This window comes from Macrobrachium nipponense, chromosome 7 (genome assembly GCF_015104395.2).
Source record: "Macrobrachium nipponense isolate FS-2020 chromosome 7, ASM1510439v2, whole genome shotgun sequence".
NCBI lineage: Eukaryota > Metazoa > Arthropoda > Malacostraca > Decapoda > Palaemonidae > Macrobrachium > Macrobrachium nipponense.
The window spans coordinates 83,375,895-83,399,421 of NC_061109.1; the positions used below are offsets into that span (position 1 = coordinate 83,375,895).

The 23,527-nt window shown below is 37.3% G+C and overlaps 1 protein-coding gene across 1 annotated transcript in view; it reads right to left on the reverse strand.

Moving 5' to 3' along the window:
• Nucleotides 1-11,954: 11,954 nt before the first annotated feature.
• The window catches only part of LOC135217117 (aconitate hydratase, mitochondrial-like), a 73,269-nt gene continuing 61,696 nt past the window's right edge, over nt 11,955-23,527 (reverse strand). The window contains exons 7-14 of the mRNA XM_064252819.1: nt 20,104-20,321; nt 17,645-17,851; nt 16,788-17,033; nt 16,408-16,500; nt 15,744-15,869; nt 15,033-15,267; nt 13,191-13,402; nt 11,955-12,853 (exon numbers count right to left, since the gene is read on the reverse strand). Of these exons, the coding sequence (XP_064108889.1) occupies nt 12,713-12,853; nt 13,191-13,402; nt 15,033-15,267; nt 15,744-15,869; nt 16,408-16,500; nt 16,788-17,033; nt 17,645-17,851; nt 20,104-20,321 (1,478 nt within the window). The 3' untranslated portion in view covers nt 11,955-12,712. The remainder of the gene's footprint in view (nt 12,854-13,190; nt 13,403-15,032; nt 15,268-15,743; nt 15,870-16,407; nt 16,501-16,787; nt 17,034-17,644; nt 17,852-20,103; nt 20,322-23,527) is intronic.

The window sequence follows — 23,527 nt, forward strand, 5'->3', positions numbered from 1 at the left end:
ATAATTGGGGGAAAAAAAATGACACGACCCACCGTTGGTTTTACTGCCTCCGTAATTAAATTCCACCTCCCCAAAAGTTATGATCTACGCCGTCAAGTTGCCTCTGCAACAGCAACAAAGGAAAAGAAATTCTCAGCCGCTACTTCCCAGCAAATACAGGCATCCACAGAACAATCAGACGTACTACTAAGTGCATTGTTTGTATGGCGTTTTAACGTTGCATGGAACCAAGTGGTTATTCAGCTACGGGACCAACGGCTTTACGTGACTTTCGAACCACGTCGAGATTCGTGACCTTCTATCACCAGAAATACACATCTCTAACTCATCAGTGGACTGCCCGAGAATCGGACTCGCGGCCGCCGAGGTGGCAGGCAAAGACCAAACCAACCGTGAATTGTGATCCTCACGGTTTTGACGCAAACATGTTCAATGTTCTTACACTCCATTTCCAAATAAACCTTTTATAATAATCTAATAATGTTCAGTTTTCTTACACTCGGCTCTCAAAAAACTGAACACGTTATTAGAACTATTATATAACATTTTATTTCAAAATGCCCCTATTTGCAAGTAACGTTCATTCAATATATGATGGCGGCCTTATAAAGCGTCCAGAAATACTGTATTTTCTGGAATTTTATCAAAGTTGACCCAATTCTTTCAGGGAAAAATGTGCATTGTCTGTTCTTCACAAATCTCCTGATGCAGAAGACAAATCTTTGGAAAATTATTAGTGATGACTTGAATGGGTATAGGAAAAATCGATATATACTATATCCTTGGAGTAAGGTTTCTTGGTCTATGAGGTACACATAAGAAGAAACACTTGGAGAAACAACCAATAAAAAAAATTAAAAATTTACATAAACTTTATTCCAATCGGAAACTTGCGTTTATAGCTTCTAGCGCCAATGTATCTAGTTAGTGCGTGCTACTCGCTATTACATGACGTTATATCCATATTCTCTGGAAGTTGGTAACGCTACTGTCTGCCTTTTTGAGAATGGATCAGAATGAATCAGAGCATCTAATGTCTAGCCAGTCCCTTACGACGCTCCTGATTGGCTGTCAATAACCCAACCACAGGGCTGGAGTGTTCCACCTCTCCTAAGGAATACTTTAGAGAGACGTATCTCTTAAGAGAGGTGGAACATACATCCTGCCTACGTGAACTCTCGAGAGAGAGACTGAGAGTTTCCAGCCCTGTCATTGGCTTATCAGCAGCCAATCAGGAGCGTCATAAGGGACTGGCCTAGACATCAGATGCACGGTTGATGTGAATCTATTATAGTATCAAAATCGAGACCGAATTCACAATAGTGGGTATGGAAACTGTTTACTAGACATCATTATTATTGTTAATAATATATAAACCGGTAAAAATGCTTCCAGAAACAAATCTAAATGTTAAGTAGCGAAAAGCACTGTTCAGTTAACAAATCCATACGGTCTGTCAGGGAGAAGTTATATTTCAGATAGGGCATCAATTATATGGGTATAATGTTCTGAAGATGATGATAAACTATTTGAATAACTTGGCAATAGGAGGGATATTGCAATGTTATAAAAGCCCAATTGAGGAAGTTTAGTAGCGCAAGTTGTCTAGTGTCACAACCTGACCTTTCTACGACACAGTGAACGAAATAAGTAACAAAATTATTAAGGAATAAAAACATAATTGGCTATGCACTGACAGCTCGAGACCTGGTACAATATGAGGTAAAATAGTTAAGTACGGATTAGTTTACCATTAAATTTATTTCCATTTTCTATGAAGGTTAGCGTGTATAGTTTTCTATTACGTTATTTAGGTCGGAAACCGGGATACGGTACTTCAGCAGTTTAATTTCATTTCTTGGTATTTCTACAGAAGCAGTCCGCATGGACGGCAAGGAACGTAACCGCGGATACGACATCCACTAGGGATTGGGGCGTCCAATGTAATTCACCGTGTTTAGTACTGGCCCCTGGGAAGTTAACTACAGTCGTCCGAATAAATATTACTTAAAATTCTTGTTCAGTAGGTAAAACTGTATTGAAAAAACCGCAACTGCCTTAGTCTAGGCCTAATTTTATGCTTAACTTGATTTTCATTGACTCAACCGATACTGCTCATACGCATTAACCTCACGTCAGAGTCGCGACTAAGTGTCTGTTACGTACATTTTCATTTATTGGCAGCTATCGTCAATTGCGCATAACTAACCATATTGTATATATCGTGTCTCCTGATAGCAAAACAGATAATCTGTAACTTATATATAAAAAAAAAAAAGGAGTATTGGTTGACTAGAACCTCTGTTAGATAAAAAGTGGGAACATTAGATAATTATCTTTGGGAATCTTCGTATATGCCTGTGTAGCTACCTCACAGCGAACCGACAATAACGTGGCTGTTCCTCATAAAATAATATACCCAAGCAATCACAAAGTGTAAGGTAGGTAGTATACACTTTGTGTATCGCACTTTTAAACTTATAATCAGGCATCTTGTTGAGATTCTAACGAGATAGAAAACATACCTTTTATTCATGGAAGTTGCCACTTCATTCTGGGAAACTCAATGTCAAATTTAATCTAATGTGATTCCTTCTACTTGTTTGGCGTTTATACAGTTAGTACCATTACATGCTATCTAAAACCTTTGTGAATCAGCCCGATATAAATCAGTCCATGATTTGTCTGCCAAGTGGTGTTAGCCTAGCTTTTAAACTTCATCTCATAATCGGCCAAAAAAAAGTTTCACCAAAGTCTGATTAATAATGCATTGTTGATGGTTTTTAAAAATTTTCCAATAATATTTTAAGAATTACATTGCTTCGTTGCATTCTTTTAAAATAAGTATTTTGTCGTCAGTATTTTGGGTCTGCTTTAGTTATATGACCCATACGACAATTTTTCACTCTTACCTGTAGGTAGAGGGAAAGATGGAGTTTTAGTATTAGAGGTAATATTCCATTTCTCGTCGCCGAGGTCCCGGGATGAAAGGCGATAATAAAGCAATATCTTCTTGCTTGTCTTTATTGGCTAAAGTACATTGAAGAAGGCGGGTAGTTGAATATACAAAATACAAAAGCGTATATAATAGAATCATAACAAACATATGAGCATCGGAGCTCTATACACAATAAGGAATCATATCCTGCATACATGAGGTAGAATTTATAAGATCGAAGCCTGTGTGTCGGACTCGACATTAACACAATTGGTTATACTTATACCATTTACGCATTATGCAACACAGTGCAATAGCTCTGAACTGAACGTGTCTGCGGAGCTAAGTTTCCCGCGCTATTTACATAACGTCTTGCACACATCCTCCCCCTTTACCTGTGACTAAGAAACAACTGTTCCTCACATTTACAAATCTAATCTTTCAGGAGGTTTTCCTCTACTCGATTCTGTTAGGGAGTACTATAGGTGTGTTCTGAGCTGTTGCAAGATTTTCCTCTCTATTTAGTTGGTGGTTGAACATCTTGGTGAGCAGTATGCACATCTGAGTTATTTAAGTCTGAGGTATTTGAAACTTGTACTTCTGTATGATTTGTACTAAATAACTGCAACTGATCAACATGGTTTTACAATCTTTCCACCGACATTAACATCATAATGTAAATGACCTATCTTCCTGACAATTTCTCCTTGTACCCATTTTTCTGGTGTATTGTATGACCTTACCATGACATAACCTGAAGGAGTGAAATGTCTTACATTGGGTTTTTTTTTTTTTACTTGATCATAACCTTTCTGTTCTGACTGACTCTGCAGGCTTGGATAGATTAGATCTAATTTATTCCTGATCCTCCTCCCCATCAACAAATAAGATGGTGTTACACCCGTAGTATTATGTATGGTTGTTCTATAGGATAATAGGAACTTAGCAATGTAAGATGCTACATTACCAGAGTTTGCTTGTCTACACTTCATATTTTGTTTGAAAGTGAACAAATCTTTCTGCTTCACCATTCGTGGATGGATGATAAGTTGCTGATAATGTATGTTGTATACCATTTACATTTAGAAATTCCTTAAACTCCTGTGAAGTAAACTGTGGGCCATTGTCTAAAAATGGACCTGCAAAATCTATATGTATACGTTGCCACGGGTATCTGGGTAATTCCCATGGGTGCATTCTTGTTGGTTTTGGATTTTTTTGTTGCAATGCACAATTCATACACTTCTTAACCAAATTTTCAATGTCCCTATCAACACCAGGCCACCAAACATAAGTTCTAGCAATTGACTTTGATCTGACAATACCTTGGTAGTCTGCATGTATTTCTGATAGAACTCTATTCCTTAATGCACTTGGAATCACTACTCTTGATCCTCTCAAAATACATTCTTGTGTTACACTCAATTCATTCCAAATTTCTTTGTATGGTTTACAATTGGCACCTTCACAAATATCTCTGCCAGTTATTAGACTCTGCACTACTTTTGAGAGTAGCTACTGGGTCTTTCTTTGTACCTTGTGCTATTTCCTTAGCTGTAATAGGTAAATTATATGCAGAAATCAAAAGAATACTTTCCTCATGTTGTTCTGGTGCTTTGCCTACAGGCAATCTCGACAAAGCGTCTGCATTACCCATCTTAGATGGTCTATATTCTATATTGTAATCATATGCCGCTAATATGATTGCCCAACGTTGTAGTCTTGCAGCTACTAACGTCGGTAAACTTGCCTTTGGACCTAAAATCATCAATGGTTTGTGGTCTGTAACTAATGTGAACCTTTTCCTGCCATACAGATACATATGGAACTTTTTTACTCCATACACTAGTGCTAGTGCTTCCTTTTCTATATGAGAGTAATTTCTCTGTGCTTTGTTCAATACTCTAGAGGCAAAAGCTGTTGGTTTTTCTGTACCATCTGGCATTACATGTGCTAGTACTGCACCTAATCCTATTTTGAGGCGTCACCAATTAACTTTACTGGCAAATCCATTTGATAATGTACTAAGAATGTGGGTGATGTCACTTCTGCTTTGATTCTTTCAAAAGAATTTTGACACTCCTTTGTCCAATTCCATTTTACATCTTTGTTCAGCAAATTGTATAATGGGTGAGCAATTGTTGCTAAGTTTTGAATGAAACTACCATAGAATGTTACTAAACCTAAAAATGATTGCAATTCCTTGACATTTTCTGGTAACTTTGCTGACTGCACTGCATTTACCTTATCTTGAGTCTTATGAATACCTTTACCATTTACAATAAAGCCTAAGTACTCTACAGAGTTAACTTCTAAAATACATTTAACCTGGTTGACCTTGATATTGTGTTCCTTCAGTTTCTTTAGAACTGCACGTAACCTTTCTCCATGTTCTTTTTTGCTTTTGCCAGCGACTAATAGGTCATCAATGAAAATGAATACTCCTGACATACCAGCAAATATTTTGTCCATTGTTTGCTGCCATATTGCTGGACTGCTAGCAACACCATGGGGAAGTCTTTTTGGACGATACATAGCTTTTGGGAATTCTCATCCATGGAAAGTTGTTGAAATGCTTGTCTAAGATCTATCTTAAAAAATACTGAGCATCCTAACAAAGTTGCAAACATATCTTTAGGATTTGGCAATGGGTGTTGCGCTACTTGCAATTGTGGATTTAATGTCACCTTGTAATCTCCACATAACCTAACTTGACCATTGTCCTTAACAATTGGAACTAATGGTGTAGACCAATCTGAATAATCTACCTTTTCCCATGAACCTTCACTTTCTAACCTTCTAATTTCAGTTTCCACAGCTGTTTTCAATGCATATGGAACTGGTCTTGGAGCAGAAAATCTAGGAGTAGCAGTCTCCTTTCAAACTAAGACTGCTTGTGGTTTCTTTACTGTTCCTACTCTGTCTTCAAATATTTTTGTAATCTGATCGAAGATTAGTTAATGGAATTTCCTCTGCTGGTTCTTTTTGTACCTGTAACCCTTAGAATACTAGGCCAATCTAATTTTATGCATCTTAACCAATCTAATCCTAATAATGTGTCTTTGACCCTTGACTAGTGTCAATGGTAACTTACCTATCTCTTAATCTTTGCACTGGACTTTCCCTTGTGATGAACTACTTCTATGTTTGTACCATTATAACTTTTGAGCACTTTGTCTGAAGGACTTACCACTAGGTTAGGTATCGTTTGTGCTACTCTTTCAGGAATGATTGTCACATCTGCAGCTGTGTCTATTTACATGGGTGTGAGTTTCCCATTTATTTCTATCTGAGCCATAAGACGTTCTTGTGCTTCTTTGTTCACAGAATTAATGTGAAATACAAATTGTTCAACTCTGTGGTCTTATGTACACTTTCTTCATTTGAGCTAGAGCCGCCATTTGAATTTATGGTTCTATTGATCTGTTTTGTGGTCTTTTGCTTAGCAAATTTACACTGACTTGTTAAATGACCAGGTTTCCTGCAGTTATTGCACATCTGACTTGACGCTGGCCACTTATCCTAATCATCGCTACAATCTATTCCACATCTATAGCACGATTTCTTATGAGGTTTTTGTGTCCCTATGTGACTGGCTTTTCTGTGTATGCATTAGGTTTACCCTTGTTATACTTGGATATACCTGGGCTGGGCTTACTCGTTTCATTTGTTTGCCCTTTCTTTGCATGTTGGTAACTCCTTTTAAAGGCTACATGATTTACATGGCTACTGCTGTTATTATGAGTCTTACCTACAATGACATTGGACTGGTAATTTGGTGTTTCCATTGCTCTTGCTATTTCCAGAACTTTTTGCAAGTTTTAACTTCTTTTCTTACAGTAACTTCTTTCCAAGCTCTTGCGAGTTACTCCTTACTATAATTTGCTCAATTAACCTGTCTTCTAGATCTCCAAATTCATAAGTGGAAGCGAATTTCTTTAACCTAGTTACAAAAGAATCTATTGTTTCACCTGATTCCTGTGTTGCTTCTATAAACTGATAACGTTCAAAGTATTTATTTGCTTGAGGAGCAAAATAATTTGTGAGCCCTTCAATTGCGTCCTGCAATGAATCACCTGTTAGATTCAAAGTATTGAATACTTCCTGAACTTCTAAACTTGCAGTATGAAGTAACAAAGCCTTCTGCTGCTTTCGTTTATTTTCCCTAGTGCTTCCAGATAAATATAGAAGCTGCCTATGCACTTTTTCCATCTTGTACCCACTGATTTAGGATCATCACCGATGTTATAGCTGTCTAACCTTTGGACATCTATCGGCATTTTTGCTGTGATACTAAGAAGTTTAGGCTAGGCTAGGAATTTGGAAGTTCTCTTTTTTTTTTATTTTTTAACCTTGTAGGCTACACTTGGATAGACATACCTTTTGTACTTATACCCTCTAAACCAACCCTTTTTATTTATTGTGTTGACGCTCCTGACTTGGCACTGCGCTGCTTGGTTGCTGGTCTGAGTGTGATGAAGGCATTGAGGCACTAATTGAGATTCTTCGTTTTCGGGTAGACTTCGTCCGATTGGGATCGTTGTCCTCCGCTTCTTGGCTAGGAGATTAGGCGTAGGCTATAGGCTCCATTTGGCCGCTACGAGTTCGTCACCTACGTCGCCAATGTTTTGTCATTATTTTGGGTCTGCTTTAAACTCTGCTTTAGGTATATGACCCATACGACAATTCTTCACTCTTACCTGTAGGTAGAGGGAAAGATGGTGTTTTAGTATTGGAGGTAATATTCCATTTCTCGTCGCCAATGTTTTGTCGTAATTATTTTGGGTCTGCTTTAGATATATGACCCGTACGACTATTCTTCACTTACCTGTAGGTAGAGGGAAAGATGGTGTTTTAGTATTGGAGGTAATATTCCATTTCTCGTCGCCGAGGTCCCGGGATGAAGGGCGATAATAAAGCAATATCTTCTTGCTTGTCTTTATTGGCTAAAGTACATTGAAGAAGGTGGCATTTTGATCATTACATAAACCCTTCATCTAACAATTCTGAGGGAAAAAAAAGGTGGGCTTCCATACTTCCAAGTTTGGGGAGAATTGGGAGTAGGGGCCAACGACCACCTATTTTCTATGGGTATAGGCTACGACTAGTCATCGTCGACGACCAACAACTAACCAAATGCCAAGTTTGACTGGAGGGTCCACACAAGGCAAAGTGGCTCCTCGTTAGGTACGGTAGGATTCATCCCAAACCCAGTAGTAGCCCCAATAAAATGAGTTATCCAAGAAAGTCGTTATAATAACATCCAACACTCATTATAGTCTGTTTTACGCTCGTACTGTACGGCAGCCGTATCCCTGACTGCGATAGATATTGGTACGGCAGTGAATTGCGCATGCGTCAATTTCAGACTTCCTGCCGTACAAATAACATTGTGTATAGTAGGGGTACGTCAGATTCTGTGAGTGGTGCCGTATTGTGTTATTGACTTTCTGCAGATATGGTAGTTAGCTAATCATGCAACAGTTACCGTGCAGTGTTGCTAAGAGCTATAGGTACAGCACTAGAAGGTAAGTGACATTTGTAATAATAGTCGAACCGAATTGTTTCGCTGAACATGTTCAATTCGAAATGTCAAAGTGAAGCAACATACTGTTATCACCAAAGTACCAAAACATTTTGACAGTAAAGAAAAATATGAAAAATCACAATAATACTTAAATATACTTACATTTTGACTATATACATGAAAAATAAAACTAAACTAATCTATCTGTGTACTTCATATCTTCTTTTAATCTCTCTGAACCGTGTAATAAGACATCGGTTTTAGCCGAAAAACAGATGTTTTCAGGTTTCAACAAGCTGAAAAAGCAATAGATGTCTACGAAGAGTCAAACTTCCAGAAATTGTATATCCGTAGGTCATGAACGATCGAATCGGCCCCGAAAAGAGCTCCGAAGAGGAGATTCAGAGGTCTTGAAGTACACAGAAACCGTGCTCTGCTGTATTCATGGTAGTAGGGAAAACTACCAAAGTCAATCCTCTGGTAAACGGCCTAATCAATCTTAAGCAATCATCCAAATCAGATCCATTTTAACAGCATGTTTCCCATATTGGACGCACTACTGACTGCTGCACTACCTTACTAGCTAAGCTTCAAATCTTTGAATCTTCTCTTCGGAGCTCTTTTCAGGGCCGATTCGATCGTTCGTAACCTGCGGATATACCATTTCTGGAACTTTGCCTCCTCATAGACGTCTATTGTCTTTTTCAGCTTGTTGAAACCTGAAAACATGTTTTGCCTTCATTTTCTTGCTGTCACTGATATGCCTCAGTCGGTAAACTAGGGTTCGCGCATGCGCAATACACTGCCGTACCAATATCCATCGCAATCAGGGATACGGCTGCCGTACCTATATCCAGTTCGTTACGGGCGCAAAGCCAAGGAAATCTAGGTTAAGGTTAGGATGTGTTTCAAGGCGACATTTTGGCAATTCTAAAGGTTTTGGGGTCCAGGCCGGTTAATTTGAATATTAGGCCTTTTATTTACTCTGATTAGGTTATGCTGAACCACTCTTACATAAAATTTGACTTATATTTTTCATGGCTGCACGGGCAAAACGTCACACGGCTGTCGAACGCGTCCTGGTCTTCCTTTAATTGCTTATTCTATTCCTCTTTTATTTCACGGTTGCTCTACACCAAAATCACTCGTTTCAAGGAACAAATTCAACTTTGACCCCCGTCCCTCCAAAAAAAAATCTTTTAACAACTAATCTAGCCAAAACTGGTTGTGGAAAGCCTACTACAATGTAAAATGCCAGGAAAATAAGATTAGAGTAGGCCGATGCACGTAGCCCTAACAAGCTACCCTGAACGAAAGGCCACCTGCTGAGAAAACAATGTTCTAAAAACTTGAACACTGAAGGATACCAAGGAGACAATGCTGACAAATCGCATAATGAACAGGCTCAGAAAGTTTGGCCTAGGTATTTCAACAACGAATGGATATACTAGTAGCTACCTACTACTCAGCTATAGGCTATTACTAGGCTATACCTATAGGTATTAACCTTACCTTAGGTAATTGCAGATTGTCAAGAACTGCTCAGAATGGGTTATCCATTTGACGGGGTGATTTTTCTCTCTTGACAATTTTCCCATAGCCGCTAACCTTGTTCCATGCAATGGTATTTCTAAGTATTAAAGGCATGTACAAATAACACTTCCACAATCTTAAACAAGTTGCAACGATGTTGCCAAAATAATAAGCAACATCAACAAAACTGTCATGACCACCTGGTTATCTTTGTTTAAGCTGTCTTATGTCAGCAAACATGACTGCCGTAGGGCCGCACTTCTACCAGACAGTTATGATGAAACGGATTAACAATCCAGTCTTGACTTCTAGACTGTCCAACTACTAGAAACGTAAACTTTAACGGACGTCATTCACAATTTTTATTTCAGATGCACCTTCGATAAAACTTTTAAGGATTCTTGACTCTGGCCTGGCCACAGGGAAGGCGGAAGTCACCGATTTATGATTGGGGCTGTTTGGTGGTTGAAGGAAGTGAGCCAATGGTCACACCATCATACCACTCTCAAAATAATGAATTTCATTTTTGTCTTAGTGTTTAAAGTTATACCTGTATAATTATCACTGACCCGGACATTAAAGTGGCATCTTACGCCACAATAGATACATAAGTGAAGTTAAAAGGATTGGGAGAAAATTTCAAAGGTAAGTTGATGATGTTCCTTTTTGGGTTATAATCATTCCAATTAGCTTATTTTATGCTTTAAAATAAATTCAGCCGCAACATTTTTTTTTGAAAATCTATGTTATAGTGATAAATTAATTACCTCCAGTTTTAAACAACGTAGCCTCCATTAATACGGTTTTTGTTCGTTTTTGGTTTTCAACTGGAATAAATGTAATTTCTAGAAATAAAATATTACTCTCTTTAAGATGCTAACCCGGTAGCAAACGGTGAATAAATTTCTCTTTACCATTATTACGGGTCTTATCCTGAGGAATGATCCCAAGCCCCCTTTTTATTTAATAATGCATGTTAGAACTATACTACTCTAAAACCATGATTATGGAAAACAAAATTTAATGCCGTATTCATCAGTTTTCAAATTTCCTTCTTTCAAAGTTTCTTTTTTAAAAGAACCTTAAGTAATGACTACGAATGAGGTGCACTGACAATTCAACCCCACCTACGAATACTGTGGGATTAAAAAGACTTGTAAAAATGGCACCAAATTACGTAGTGCTCTAAGGTGCAACACCCTTCAACATTAGGGTTTAATTAATCTAAACTTTTATGTATAATTTCGACGTTCAATAAGGTAATGTCATCTCACAGTTAGTATGGAAAAATGAGTCCTATTACCCATACTACATACTTTAGCGTTAATTCGAATTTATGGTTTTTAGGCCTAATGCCAAGCACTGAAATGGAATTTGAGTGAAAAGGTTTGAAAAGTGCAACAGGAGGGAAGCCTCGCAGTTGCACTATGAATCAATTGTTAGGAAAGGGTGGAAAGTAAGAGGGAAGAAAGAGAAAATGAATGAACAGAGGTACAGTAAAAGGAATTTGAGTAGTTGTAGATATGGGTTGAAGGGGCACTGCAAAGAACCTAAAGTAATGGCGGTACCAATTAAGAAGAGTTATGCCTACAGTACACCGGATGAGGTACACTGACGGTAGTAATCCCCTATGGGGTAAAACTACTATCATGTTGATGTTATGGTCCTTGGAAAATTTGAACTCAATTTTAGTTTGGTTTATTTCTCTGTATTCACTCGCCCCCTTTCCATTGGGTTATTGTGCCCCCAATTTCATTCATTAAAGTGCAATACACTTTTTTTACACTATGTATATTACTAATACTTTTAACTAATGTTGATTGGTATTTTTTTTTTACAGTAAATCTCTTCATAGAGTTATCAGTTGTGTAAACAAGACTTGACACAAGATTATTTTCAATATGAGCACATTCAGGAGGAGCCAATTACTTGTATTACAGTGGGAAAAGAAAACACTTCTACTAAATACATTTTACTATGTACATATGACTTGGACACTAAAATGGTCAACAATTTTGAATTCAAAGATAACAAACCTTGGTCTCTTAAATGCTGTAGTACTAGGATGAAACTTTAATCAGACTTTGTCAAAAAAAAAAAAAAAAAAAAAAAAAAAAACTGCTCCCAAATATTTCAGAAAATATCTTTATTACCAAAATTCCTTTCATTACAAAGTCCTACAGGGGAAATCACATTCTTTACATGTATGTTTACTTCTATCCCAGTACAAAATGCATTACCAACCACAAATAGGACAACCACTACTTACTGAAAGGCCAATGAAGGAAGCATGAGAGTGACCATCACAAATGTTTTAATCTATTTCATGAAAAATGAGCTGCTGTACAATGATCCTAAAATGCTTAATTTACAACCAACCACATTATCTTACATCAACTACTCCTCCTCAAGAATTCCGAACGCTCAGAAATAAATTACGTAAAAAAATATGAGTTTGTCTTTCCTCAAATCACCGGAATTAACTAAACACTAAAATCCTAACAAACTGCTTAAAACAATTTTCAAATCTATACTGCATTATTTCTTAATGTCCTTATTTATGTTGGAATTACAATGAAAAATTTTACTTATTAATATTAAAAGTAACAACAATATCTAACACACTACACAAGTTACTAACTCACTTCCATAGTAATGAGAACTTTGTTTAAAGAAAAAATATATACAAAATTTGTGTCAATTCTTTCGCTGCCTTACAGTCCTGCTGCAACTTCTTTCATTCTGTTCAAAGCCGAACCTGCTTTGAACCATGAGATTTGCTGCTCGTTGAAACTGTGGTTGAGACTAATAGTTTCTTTGGAACCATCAGGATGTGTAATGACACACTTCAAAGGCTGTAAAGGGAAGTTGAAAAATGTTTCAATTAATAAAAAAAAATTAACTTACAAATAAAAAAACAATAACTTACAAAAGAGGACCAAAATCATGTTGTAACATTGATGAAATACTTCAAAAATTCCTTTGAATTAGAACTTTCTGGCAATAATAAGTTATATAAACATATACTATGATACATAATTCCCTATTGGAAAAATTTTCCTTGGGAAACCTCTACATTGCTTGGAGCATCATCAAATGCTGAACCCTTTTTTCAAAATCAGCATACTGGTCACTGAAAACAAAATAAAATGTAAAAGCTTTCCGAATTCAGGTAGCCTTCTGTCAACCTACCTTTCCTGGAGCAAAATCAGCCAATCCAATCAAAGAAATTTTGTCATTTGCACCAATCTTGTCATAATCAGCTGGGTTAGCAAAGGTTAGTGGCAACATTCCCTGCTTTTTCAGGTTGGTCTCATGAATACGAGCAAAACTCTTGACAATGATAGCTCGCCCACCAAGATGCCGTGGCTCCAAAGCAGCATGCTCTCGAGAACTTCCCTCACCTACAAATTGTGAGATAATAGAATTATTATTAGCGGTAATACAATTACTGTATAATAGTAATACATAATACAGAGAGAGAGAGAGAGAGAGAGAATGGCATTATGAGGAAGAAAAACCAATGATTACAACTATACATGACAAAATAATTATGTACTGTATGTGTGTATTATTACTATAATAGCTACAACCTACACAGATCCAGCCAATTTGCCTAAGTATGATTCAGCATCTCATTAACAAACTATAATCATCATTAATGAAGGATCTGATGGCAAAAGCTAAGCTGATACCAAGTAAATTTTCATGTTACAGTACATAGTTAGGATGAAGAAGTCAGTTTTATTCTACCTAATAGGTTGCCAAAATCAGACTTATAAACACTTTTATTCAGTGATTACAAACATGAACAATTTGTGTAAGATTATGTAGTAGTAAACCTGAAAACATAATATTTGATTAATGATTCATATACTCTTTCCTTTGGTATTCCAAACAAAACCTAATAAAGAATTATGTACAAGCTGATCAGATCCTGCAATTTCAAGTAAGTTCCATTTTTTTCAGTATCTAACCCTCTTCCCAAATAAAGTGACTAACAAGAAAAGACTAAACAATCATTGACACATTCATACTTGAACTGCTACATCAGCTACTTTTACACCTACAAAAAGGGCATATGTAGGACTTATCATATATTAGTTTAACAAAACATTAAGCCACAGGCTCAATATGGCTTGCAATCATACACATGATCTATGGATATAATGCATAAGCTAGAAGTCTTAAATTTTGAGGGGAAAAAATAAATTACTTATCCACTCTAAAACTCAGTATCTCAAAGTTTTTTTACAATCAAACTAAACTCAGATGAAAGAACCAAGCCAAATGAACACAAGTGCTACCCACTCAGTAATAATGAGAAAAAAAAAAATTCATGCACATCTTATGACACCTTTAGATATCTTTGGTTACTGATGGCAAGTCTTTGAAATCTGAAGCCATTTCAGCATGTACTATGAAAACAAATAAAATTACAACATTCATCATAGAATAATTACAAAATGTCACAAAATAAAAATACTATAACTTACAAAATGCAATTACTATCAAGTATTTACCAGCCTCCAGTTCAGTAAAATATGGAGATGGCCATCAGCTAACAAGGGCACGTGAGACAAATGTATATTCATTCAGTCAAGATAAGCTCAAAACAACTGCCACAAATTTAAAAAAAAAAAAAATGCTGAAAGCAGAATCTGTGAAAAAAGTGCACAGAATGTGGAAGCAATGCTTCAGTGCATAGGCATGTGATGTTGATACCATTTGTATAGTTACATTCTAAAAAGCCATGAGTGGGTGGGTAGGGGTGGAGGTAAGGGAACGTGTTTAAAATTTTGTTTCTTTAAAGTTTGGGAAGACATCCAGATCACTCAAGTGACTTGCAAATAGATCATCTCATCTTGTGAGTGGGGATAAGGAGATTCACTACATTAAAATTTGGAATTTACTGTGTTGCTTACTAACATGTCCTCAAGTTTTAAAAATAAAGACAGCCTGCAGTAGTCTAGAAACAGTGTACTAAATAAGCAATAGTCAAGCACTGGCAATTACAAAAAAATGAATACATACCATAGTTATCATCTCCAATTACACACCACTGAATGCCACTTGCTTTGTATGCTCGTGCTGTTGCTGGAACAGGGCCCCATTCACCTGTAGACTTATTTTGCACCTGGTTCATCTCGCCATTTTCAGCATTTATAGCTGTCAGGAACATATTGTTGGAGATATTATCCAAGTGACCTCGGAATTTGAGCCATGGACCAGCAGCAGAGATGTGGTCAGTTGTGCATTTACCTTTTACCTGCATGAAGGATATGATAAACATATTAAGACTGACTACTATCCCATTGCATGGTGCCTTTTCTATATGATGTTAAACTGTCATGTTTTTATAAAATGACAAATTTGTGACTAATTTGTATTTTTCATAACTAACAAACCTTCGGTCTTTACATTAGGATTTACTAGTGCCAAGCTGGAAAACGGTAGAATAAAAATTAAACTTGTGCGATCCAAGGACTATTGGCATCTACCAGGTCACGGGGCATGTATCACCCAGAATGCCCTTGGCGTCCTGTGACCTACCAGTTATCTTTCTACTGCCTTTTAAGATAGGACGTGTTCTCTGTCTGTCTAAAGCTGGTTTTTGTTTGCCCGTTTTTATCCATTTCACTTTCATTTTTCTTTTTAATGAAATATCCAATGTCTATAAAGATTACTGTATTTTTCATGTTGAACAAAGTTACCTTCACTAATCCAAGAGGACATGATGCTTACCTTAATCAAGATAGTCATTTCCTCCAAATCTTTGCCACTCCACTTATCAAACGGAGACAGAAGCTGTAAACGTTGGGATTCAGGACTAACATCTACTGTCACTCCGGAACCGTCAGCAGGAGGTGACTAATATGATGAAAATGAAAAATTCATGGATTAAATTCTTCACTGACACTTCCAAGAGAGGAACTTGGTTACTTGACATCTTACTTTACCAGATTAATCTTGTTACTAAGAAAGACAATATCTACTAAAATCATTGTCCATGTATCATCCTTCACTTTCTACATTATTTATAAAAGACTTTTCCCTAACAAAAATACAATTTACTTTAATACATAAGGTACTAAACAAAATTTTTCAATAACAGCAGTTTCTGCAATTATACAAATCAAAAACTAAAAAATATATTCACATTATTATATATCACTATAATCCCAAACCACTAAATAAACTTAAACTGCATAAAATGTATTGGAAAAGGTAACTATCATGCATAAAATTTGTTGTTCAACACTATCTTCTACTATGTACTATAAAATATCTGTTCTTGAAACACTGATTCTGAATAATGTCTCCTCAAAATAAAAAAGTAAACTTTCTCAAATAACAAAATTTCTTTTAACAAAAACCAGGAAATGGAAATTATTTTTTATTTTATTACTTGGTAAGTATCCTCGCCAGGATCAAAACCACGAGCTGGAAGCTCATCAGCAAATGGATCCTTCAGTTTGAATTCCTTTCCATCAGCTCCAACCTGGAAAGGTAATGACAGTAGGTATACTGTATAATAATTACCAAACTGAAAGCATAGCATGTGAAAAACAAAGATCATAAAAAATAAACTTTTATTTTTCCAAAAAAGTAAAAAAAAAATTCACAAGCTATCAATTTACAAATCCAGTGTAAGATATCTAATAATGTACATTATAAAACTAAGTGCAAAAGAGAAAATATATATAGTTACATGAAATTCAACAAACATATTCTCACAGTAATCAAATTATGTGCAATTTCTACCACTGTAATCTTGAAACTACTTACCAAAGTATCCTTTCTTGGGTCAAAATCTAGTGTACCAGCTAATGACATGGCGGTGACAATCTCCGGAGAAGTCACAAAAGCATGAGTCTCTGGGTTTGCATCATTTCTACCGATGAAATTACGATTGTAGGAGGTAACAATGGTGTTTTTGTCACCCTTTTTAATGTCCTGTCGATCCCATTGGCCAATGCATGGTCCACAAGCATTGGCAAGAACTGTACCACCAAAAGTCCTTAAAGTTTCCGCCTAAAAGGACAAGGAATAATTTAAAAACTACAATAGCTACAGGTCAAGCCTAAAGACTTAGGTTCACAGATATAACTCCATTCCCTTACTGAAAAATGGAAAAATAAACAAAGCCTAACATTTAAAACAAGTCTATTCCCTTCTCCATTAAGATACTGTAAAATACTGGTGCACCAAGAACAAACTCCAAGAGCAAAATATCATATGATAACAGACCTAAGCCAATCATCCTTTGTCTTAATAAGCATTTCTAAAGCAATAAAATTATAAACAGACTTGACTAAAAGCCAAGGTACCCAGTATCAAACAGAATATTATTTCCAAGAAGCTGTTTTAAGACAAACACTGAAGCTCTAAGCTCCACAGGCTCTCTCAGATGTGAAAAAACTACATAACCTACCCAAGACCTGACATCAAGTTTAGTGTGTAGCAAAAGTAGAGCCACATCTGTGAAGATATGTTAAAAGACATCCAATATTCATTCACAATTCAGGGGTCTTCATATCTTGTTTTATTATATAAAAAATAAATAGTCATGGCAGGCCTTAAAGTTAAAAACTTGAATTATGAAGCAAATGTACATGAAAATAGAATAAATATCCAGGACTTACAATTCCATCTCGTTCAATTGTAGCTCGAATCTGTTCAGAGCCTGGGGTAATATGGAAAAGAGACTTGGCCTTGAGACCATGTTCCATAGCTTGCTTCACAATGGAGGCACAACGTCCCATATCCTCATAGGATGAATTGGTGCAAGAACCAATTAGACCAGCCTTCACTTCCAATGGCCATCCTTTCTCTCGAGCTGTGTCACCAATCTGTAATTTCAGTGATAAAACATAAAATAATATTAAAATTCCATTCAAAATTTCATTAATTCTGCCAAGAAAGATTAAAGCTCTTAAAAAAAATTGTTTCATAGAATACAAGACTGTCTTACCAGAATCTTTAAATTCTATTACATAATCAGGAGCAAGCCATTTAGGATTTACTTTGAAATCAAGCTCTTCAAGTTACTCAACAAGAAGTGGAGGTATACATACTTCAGGATAATCATCAAGTATGCTTCATTTTCAGTTGGATATAAACCAAAACCCAATTACAAAACAAATGGAAGAAAGACAATTGTTTGTAAATTCTTTACTTACTTTAAGTGTACAGAATTGCAAACCACAGACTACTTAAATCAATTATCTAATTACAGTTGCTGAGAACCTAATTAAAGTGCTACTAATGGTGACAGTAACTACTTCTGGCCAATGTCTACCTTCCAACTGTTCTCTTAAGGTTGCCCCATGACTAGTTACAAGACCTACAGGCAACAATTAGGTATGAGTAGTTTCATTATAAATATATCATATGTAGTTTTCCACAACACCCTAGAGCATGTATAGAAGTCAGATTTATTTCAATTCATTTGAATCCTGCCTTAGACTTTATAAACATCCGCGTTCCAGGCTAAAAATTATCACTCGTACTTTTTCAAATATGGTAAGAAGGTAGTACTTGATAGGTTTTTAGCAAACCCAGACACTTCTTCAGTGTTCAATGGGTAGTTTCCCAGGATTTTGCTAAGCTATCAAAATGCACAGGGAAATGACCAAAAGATAGTCTTTAGTAAATGCTCTTTCCAATGTGAAATGAAATTGGTTCAAGACTAATATACTTTGGGGTGGAATATTTTGCTGAGCTCCAATAAAACTAAGATTTCATTGATTAGCTGAAATCACACCATGATTTCATTGCTAGATGATGGTTAATTAGTTACTTGAAAGACACATCCAGGACCACCAAACTAAAAATCTAACCTCTCACAGGGATGGCCTACAGATGACAAACACGGGAGTGAAAATAAAAGGTGACCATATTCAGGGTTAACTGATCATGATGGAAAGCTGACCTTTCCAACTAATATTTGATGAATAAGTTTTGTCCAACTAATATTCGATGAATAAGTTTTATCTAGGGAATTACAAACCAAAGTATACTGGGAAAAAGATAGAATAAAAATAGTTCTCTACATCTAAAACATCTGGTGACAAAAATAGAGAAAAAATACTGATATCATTGAATTTATCAACAGGTACAAAATGTAGTCATAATTACTTAATGAATGTATCAATATAAGCTTTCAATATGTCTTGGTTTATTTTTCACCTTACATTAACATTAATTGATGAATAGTAGTGCATAACTATAAGTTTCCACAATATATAAAAATCGCTCTGCTCATTGTTCACTGAAAAGTATATCGCTTGTAAGTTACCTTTGACAGCCTTGTGAAAAATAAAATCAATTAGCTCAATGGTCTGGTTAAACTGCTTAGTAATGATAAAAGTGTGCCTCTAGATGCCAAACTAAACAATACTAAGGATTCTTTGCAGGGTCCATTCAGCCTCGGTTGCAATTCTTTCTGTATTTCACTTTCCATCCATTCCTTTGGATTTCTTCCTATTTAGCTATCCTATTCTTTTGCTCAACACCGAACTACCTTTCAGTACATATCATTCAGCCAACTCATCTGAGGGTCTGCAATTGGCTAAGATAGAATTTAGGCCTATGAAGTCATTCAGCGTTGAAACAGGAAATAACAGTAAAAGGTTTGAAATGTGTAACAGGAGGAAAACTTTGCAGTTACACTATGAATCAATTGTTAGGAAGAGGGTGGGAAAGTAAGATGGAAGAAAGAGAATATGAACGGAGGTGCAGTAAAAAAAACGAAAGCAGTTGCAGCTGGGAGCTTAAGGCACACTGTAAAGAAATATTTATGAAAAATGTATATTTATGAAAAATGTATAAAGTAAAAAACAGAAAATGAATACAAAGAAATTAATAAAGATGAAAAGTGGCCATAAATCCTTGTTTGAGATATTTCTCACCATCCTGGAATTAAGTGTTAGATTTCTTTCATAAATTTCTTCAGACATCAAAGTAAATGGGCTTTTAATAAGACAAACATTTGTAATTTCATACAATGCAATTAGGAAAGAAATTTATTCAAATTAGTTTATTCAATCTACTAATATGCAGTATATCCCCAGAAAGGAAAAAAAAAAACAATATAAATTACCTTATCAACAGGGTGGGCTAAATCTGGTGTAAATGGGCCATTAATATGAGGTTCCAATTCAGAGAGATTTAATTCAATCAACTGGTCATATGGTGCTGCATCATCTGGGGTGAGCATGTCTGCATTTGCATCTGCTAATGCTGCAATCCCTGCACGGTTTGTAGCAACCAAATAATCCCTCATGCGGTTATTATAAGGGAATACAGATGTTGTAGCACCTGTTGAGGAAAAAATGAGGTTATTATGATATAACAAAGTTTCATGTATACTTACCTGGCAGGTATATATATAGCTATATTCTCTGTTCGCACTGGCAGAATTTTCAAAACTCGCGGCAACCGCTAGATCACTGGTAGTTCAGGTGATCGCCACCCCGCTCCCGTGGCGCTGGTGCTCGGAATCATTCCCATTTTCCTCAGATTTTTCTCTGAACCCTGTCTTCTGAGGGGAGGTGGGTGGGAATTTAATTATATATACCTGCCAGGCAAGTATACATGAAACTTTGTTATATCATAATAACCTCATTTTCATGTATGACACTTACCTGGCAGGTATATATATAGCTGATTGACACATTTGGAGGTGGGTCAAAGACAGCAACATTGTAAGAGTTTTAAAATTTAAAATTCAAAATACTCTTAGATTCCTTACCTGCTAAGGTAGCTGACTTCAGCATTCCTGCCTCTTAGCCTGCTAAACCTTAGTAGCTTCCAACTAGGACGTGACCTATTAGTTGATGAAGCTAATTACAAGGGTCTGACAACTGGACGGGACCAATTTGTTGACAGGAAACCCTAGCCCTCTCTTACCATGGGCATTCACGCTAGGATAAGTTAGACCACCTGAACCACACACAAAACTAACCTAACACACTACACTTCACAGACTGAAGAGGAAATAACCCTCTCAGACAACCATAAAAACAACACCACTTCATTAAAATACCTAGCATGTTAGTAAGTTATGGGGTGGAAATTCCTTTGCCCAATACTACTCCTGAGGATACATATGGACCCAACGTTTGACAATTGTCAAACGTTGTTTTGACGTTTCTAAGGTAATGACTTGCAAACACTGAATTAGTCCTCCAAAACGTCGTTTCAATGATATCTTTGAGGGCCATATTCTTTTTAAAAGCCAAGGAAGTAGCTACTGCTCTCACTTCGTGCGCCTTAACCTTAAGGATGCCGAAATTTTCTTCTTGGCATAACATATGAGATTCTTTAATTAGTTCCCTAAGGAAAAAGGCAATAGCATTTTTGGTCATTGCTCTGCTAGGATTCTTCACAGAGCACCACAGTGATTCTGAAGTTCCTCTAATTTTACTGGTTTTCTCCATATAATAGCGCAATGCGCTTACTGGACAAAGAACTCTCTCTTGTTCCTGTCCTACTAAATCTGAAAGACCCATAATCTCAAAAGACCTTGGCCATGGATGAGCTGGATTCTCGTTCTTGGCCAAGAACCCCTCCTGAAATGAGCAAACCGCCTTGTCATGTTTCCAGCCAATATGTTTGCTAATTGCTTGCAGCTCACTCACCCTTTTAGCTGTGGCCAAGGCCACCAAAAAAATGGTCTTTTTCGAGATATCTCTCAACGAGGCTTGATCCATCGGTTCGAACTTACTAGTTCCTAAGAATTTCAGGACCACATCGAGATTCCAGGAAGGCGCTCTGTATTGGAGTTCCTTCCTTGTTCCAAAGGACCTTATGAGGTCTCTCAGATCTAGATTATTTGTAATATCTAAACCTCTATGTCTAAATACTGAGGCCAACATACTCCGATACCCTTTAATCGTCTGAGCTGACAATCCTATTTCCTTCTTTAAATATAAAAGGAAGTCGGCAATTTGGGTCACAGAGGTACTGGATGAAGAAATCTTCCGACTCTTGCACCACTTACGAAAGATTTCCCACTTCGCCTGGTACACCTTAATAGTAGAGGCTCTTCTAGCTCCGGCCACCGCTCTGGCCGCCTCTCTAGAAAACCCCCTCGCTCTGACAAGTCTTTCGATAGTCTGAACGCAGTCAGACCCAGAGCGAGGGTGTTCTTGTGGTACCTGTTGAAGTGAGGCTGTTTGAGTAGATCTACTCTTGCTGGAAGTGTCCTTGGTACATCTATTGTCCATTCCAGTACCTCTGTGAACCAATCTCGGGCCGGCCAGTAGGGAGCTATGAGAGTCATTCTTGTCCCTTGACTCTCCCTGAATTTCTTCAAAACCTTTCCCAATATCTTGAACGGGGGAAAGGCGTACACGTCTAGCCCCGTCCAATCTAGAAGAAAGGCGTCTACTGCGACTGCTTGACGGTCTGGGACTGGAGAGCAATAAGTCGTCAATCTCTTTGTCATTGCTGTCGCAAACAAGTCCACCACTGGGCGACCCCATAATTTCCACAGACTCTGGCATACTTCTAGATGAAGAGTCCATTCTGTTGATAGAAGTTGACCTTCCCTGCTCAACAGGTCCGCTCTCACATTCTTCTCCCCTTGAATGAATCTGGTGAGAAGGGTTACGTTTTCCTTCTCTGCCCAAAGAAAGATCTCCTCCGCCAACTTGCAAAGAGAGATTGAATGTGTCCCTCCTTGTTTGCGGATGTACGCCAGAGCTGTGGTATTGTCCGCGTTGACTTGCACCACCTTGTTGCGAATCACCGCGTTGAACTCTTTCAAAGCCAAGAAAATCGCCATCAGTTCCTTCCTGTTTATATGCCAAGCCGCTTCCTCCTTGCTCCAACGACCTGAAACTTCTTGATGTCCGAGAGTCGCTCCCCAGCCTGCGTCCGACGCGTCTGAGAATACATGGTCTGGGTTCTTTTGTTGGAGCGACGCTCCCTTCGCTAACTTCCCCGGAGTTAGCCACCACCGCAATTCCTCTTAGATCTTGCGAGGAATTCGAAACAGGAAGGAATCTGGTTGCGATTTTCTTGGCCAGACTTGGTTCAAAAATATTTGAAGGGGTCTCATGTGAAGCCTTCCTAGAGAAACGAACCGTTCCAGGGACGAGAGGGTCCCCAGTAAGCTCATCCACTCTCGTGCCGAACATTGTTCTTTCTCTAGAAAGGCTTGAACTTTCCGGATGCACTGCTCTTGTCTGTTGGGAGACGGAAAAGCCCGAAAAGTCACTGAGGAGATCAGAATCCCCAAATAAACTAGCTCCTGATTGGGGGTCACATTCGACTTTTCTAAGTTCACCATCAGCCCTAACTCTTTCGTTAATGTTAACGTCATTTCTAAGTCCTCCAGACATTGCTTTCTTGATTGGGCTCTTATGAGCCAATCGTCCAGGTATAGAGACACTCTTATTCCCAGAATGTGTAGCCACTTCGCCACGCTTGCCATCACTCTTGTAAAAACTTGTGGGGCTGTGCACAGTCCAAAGCAGAGGGCTTTGAACTGAAAGACCCTGTTCTGGATCACAAATCTC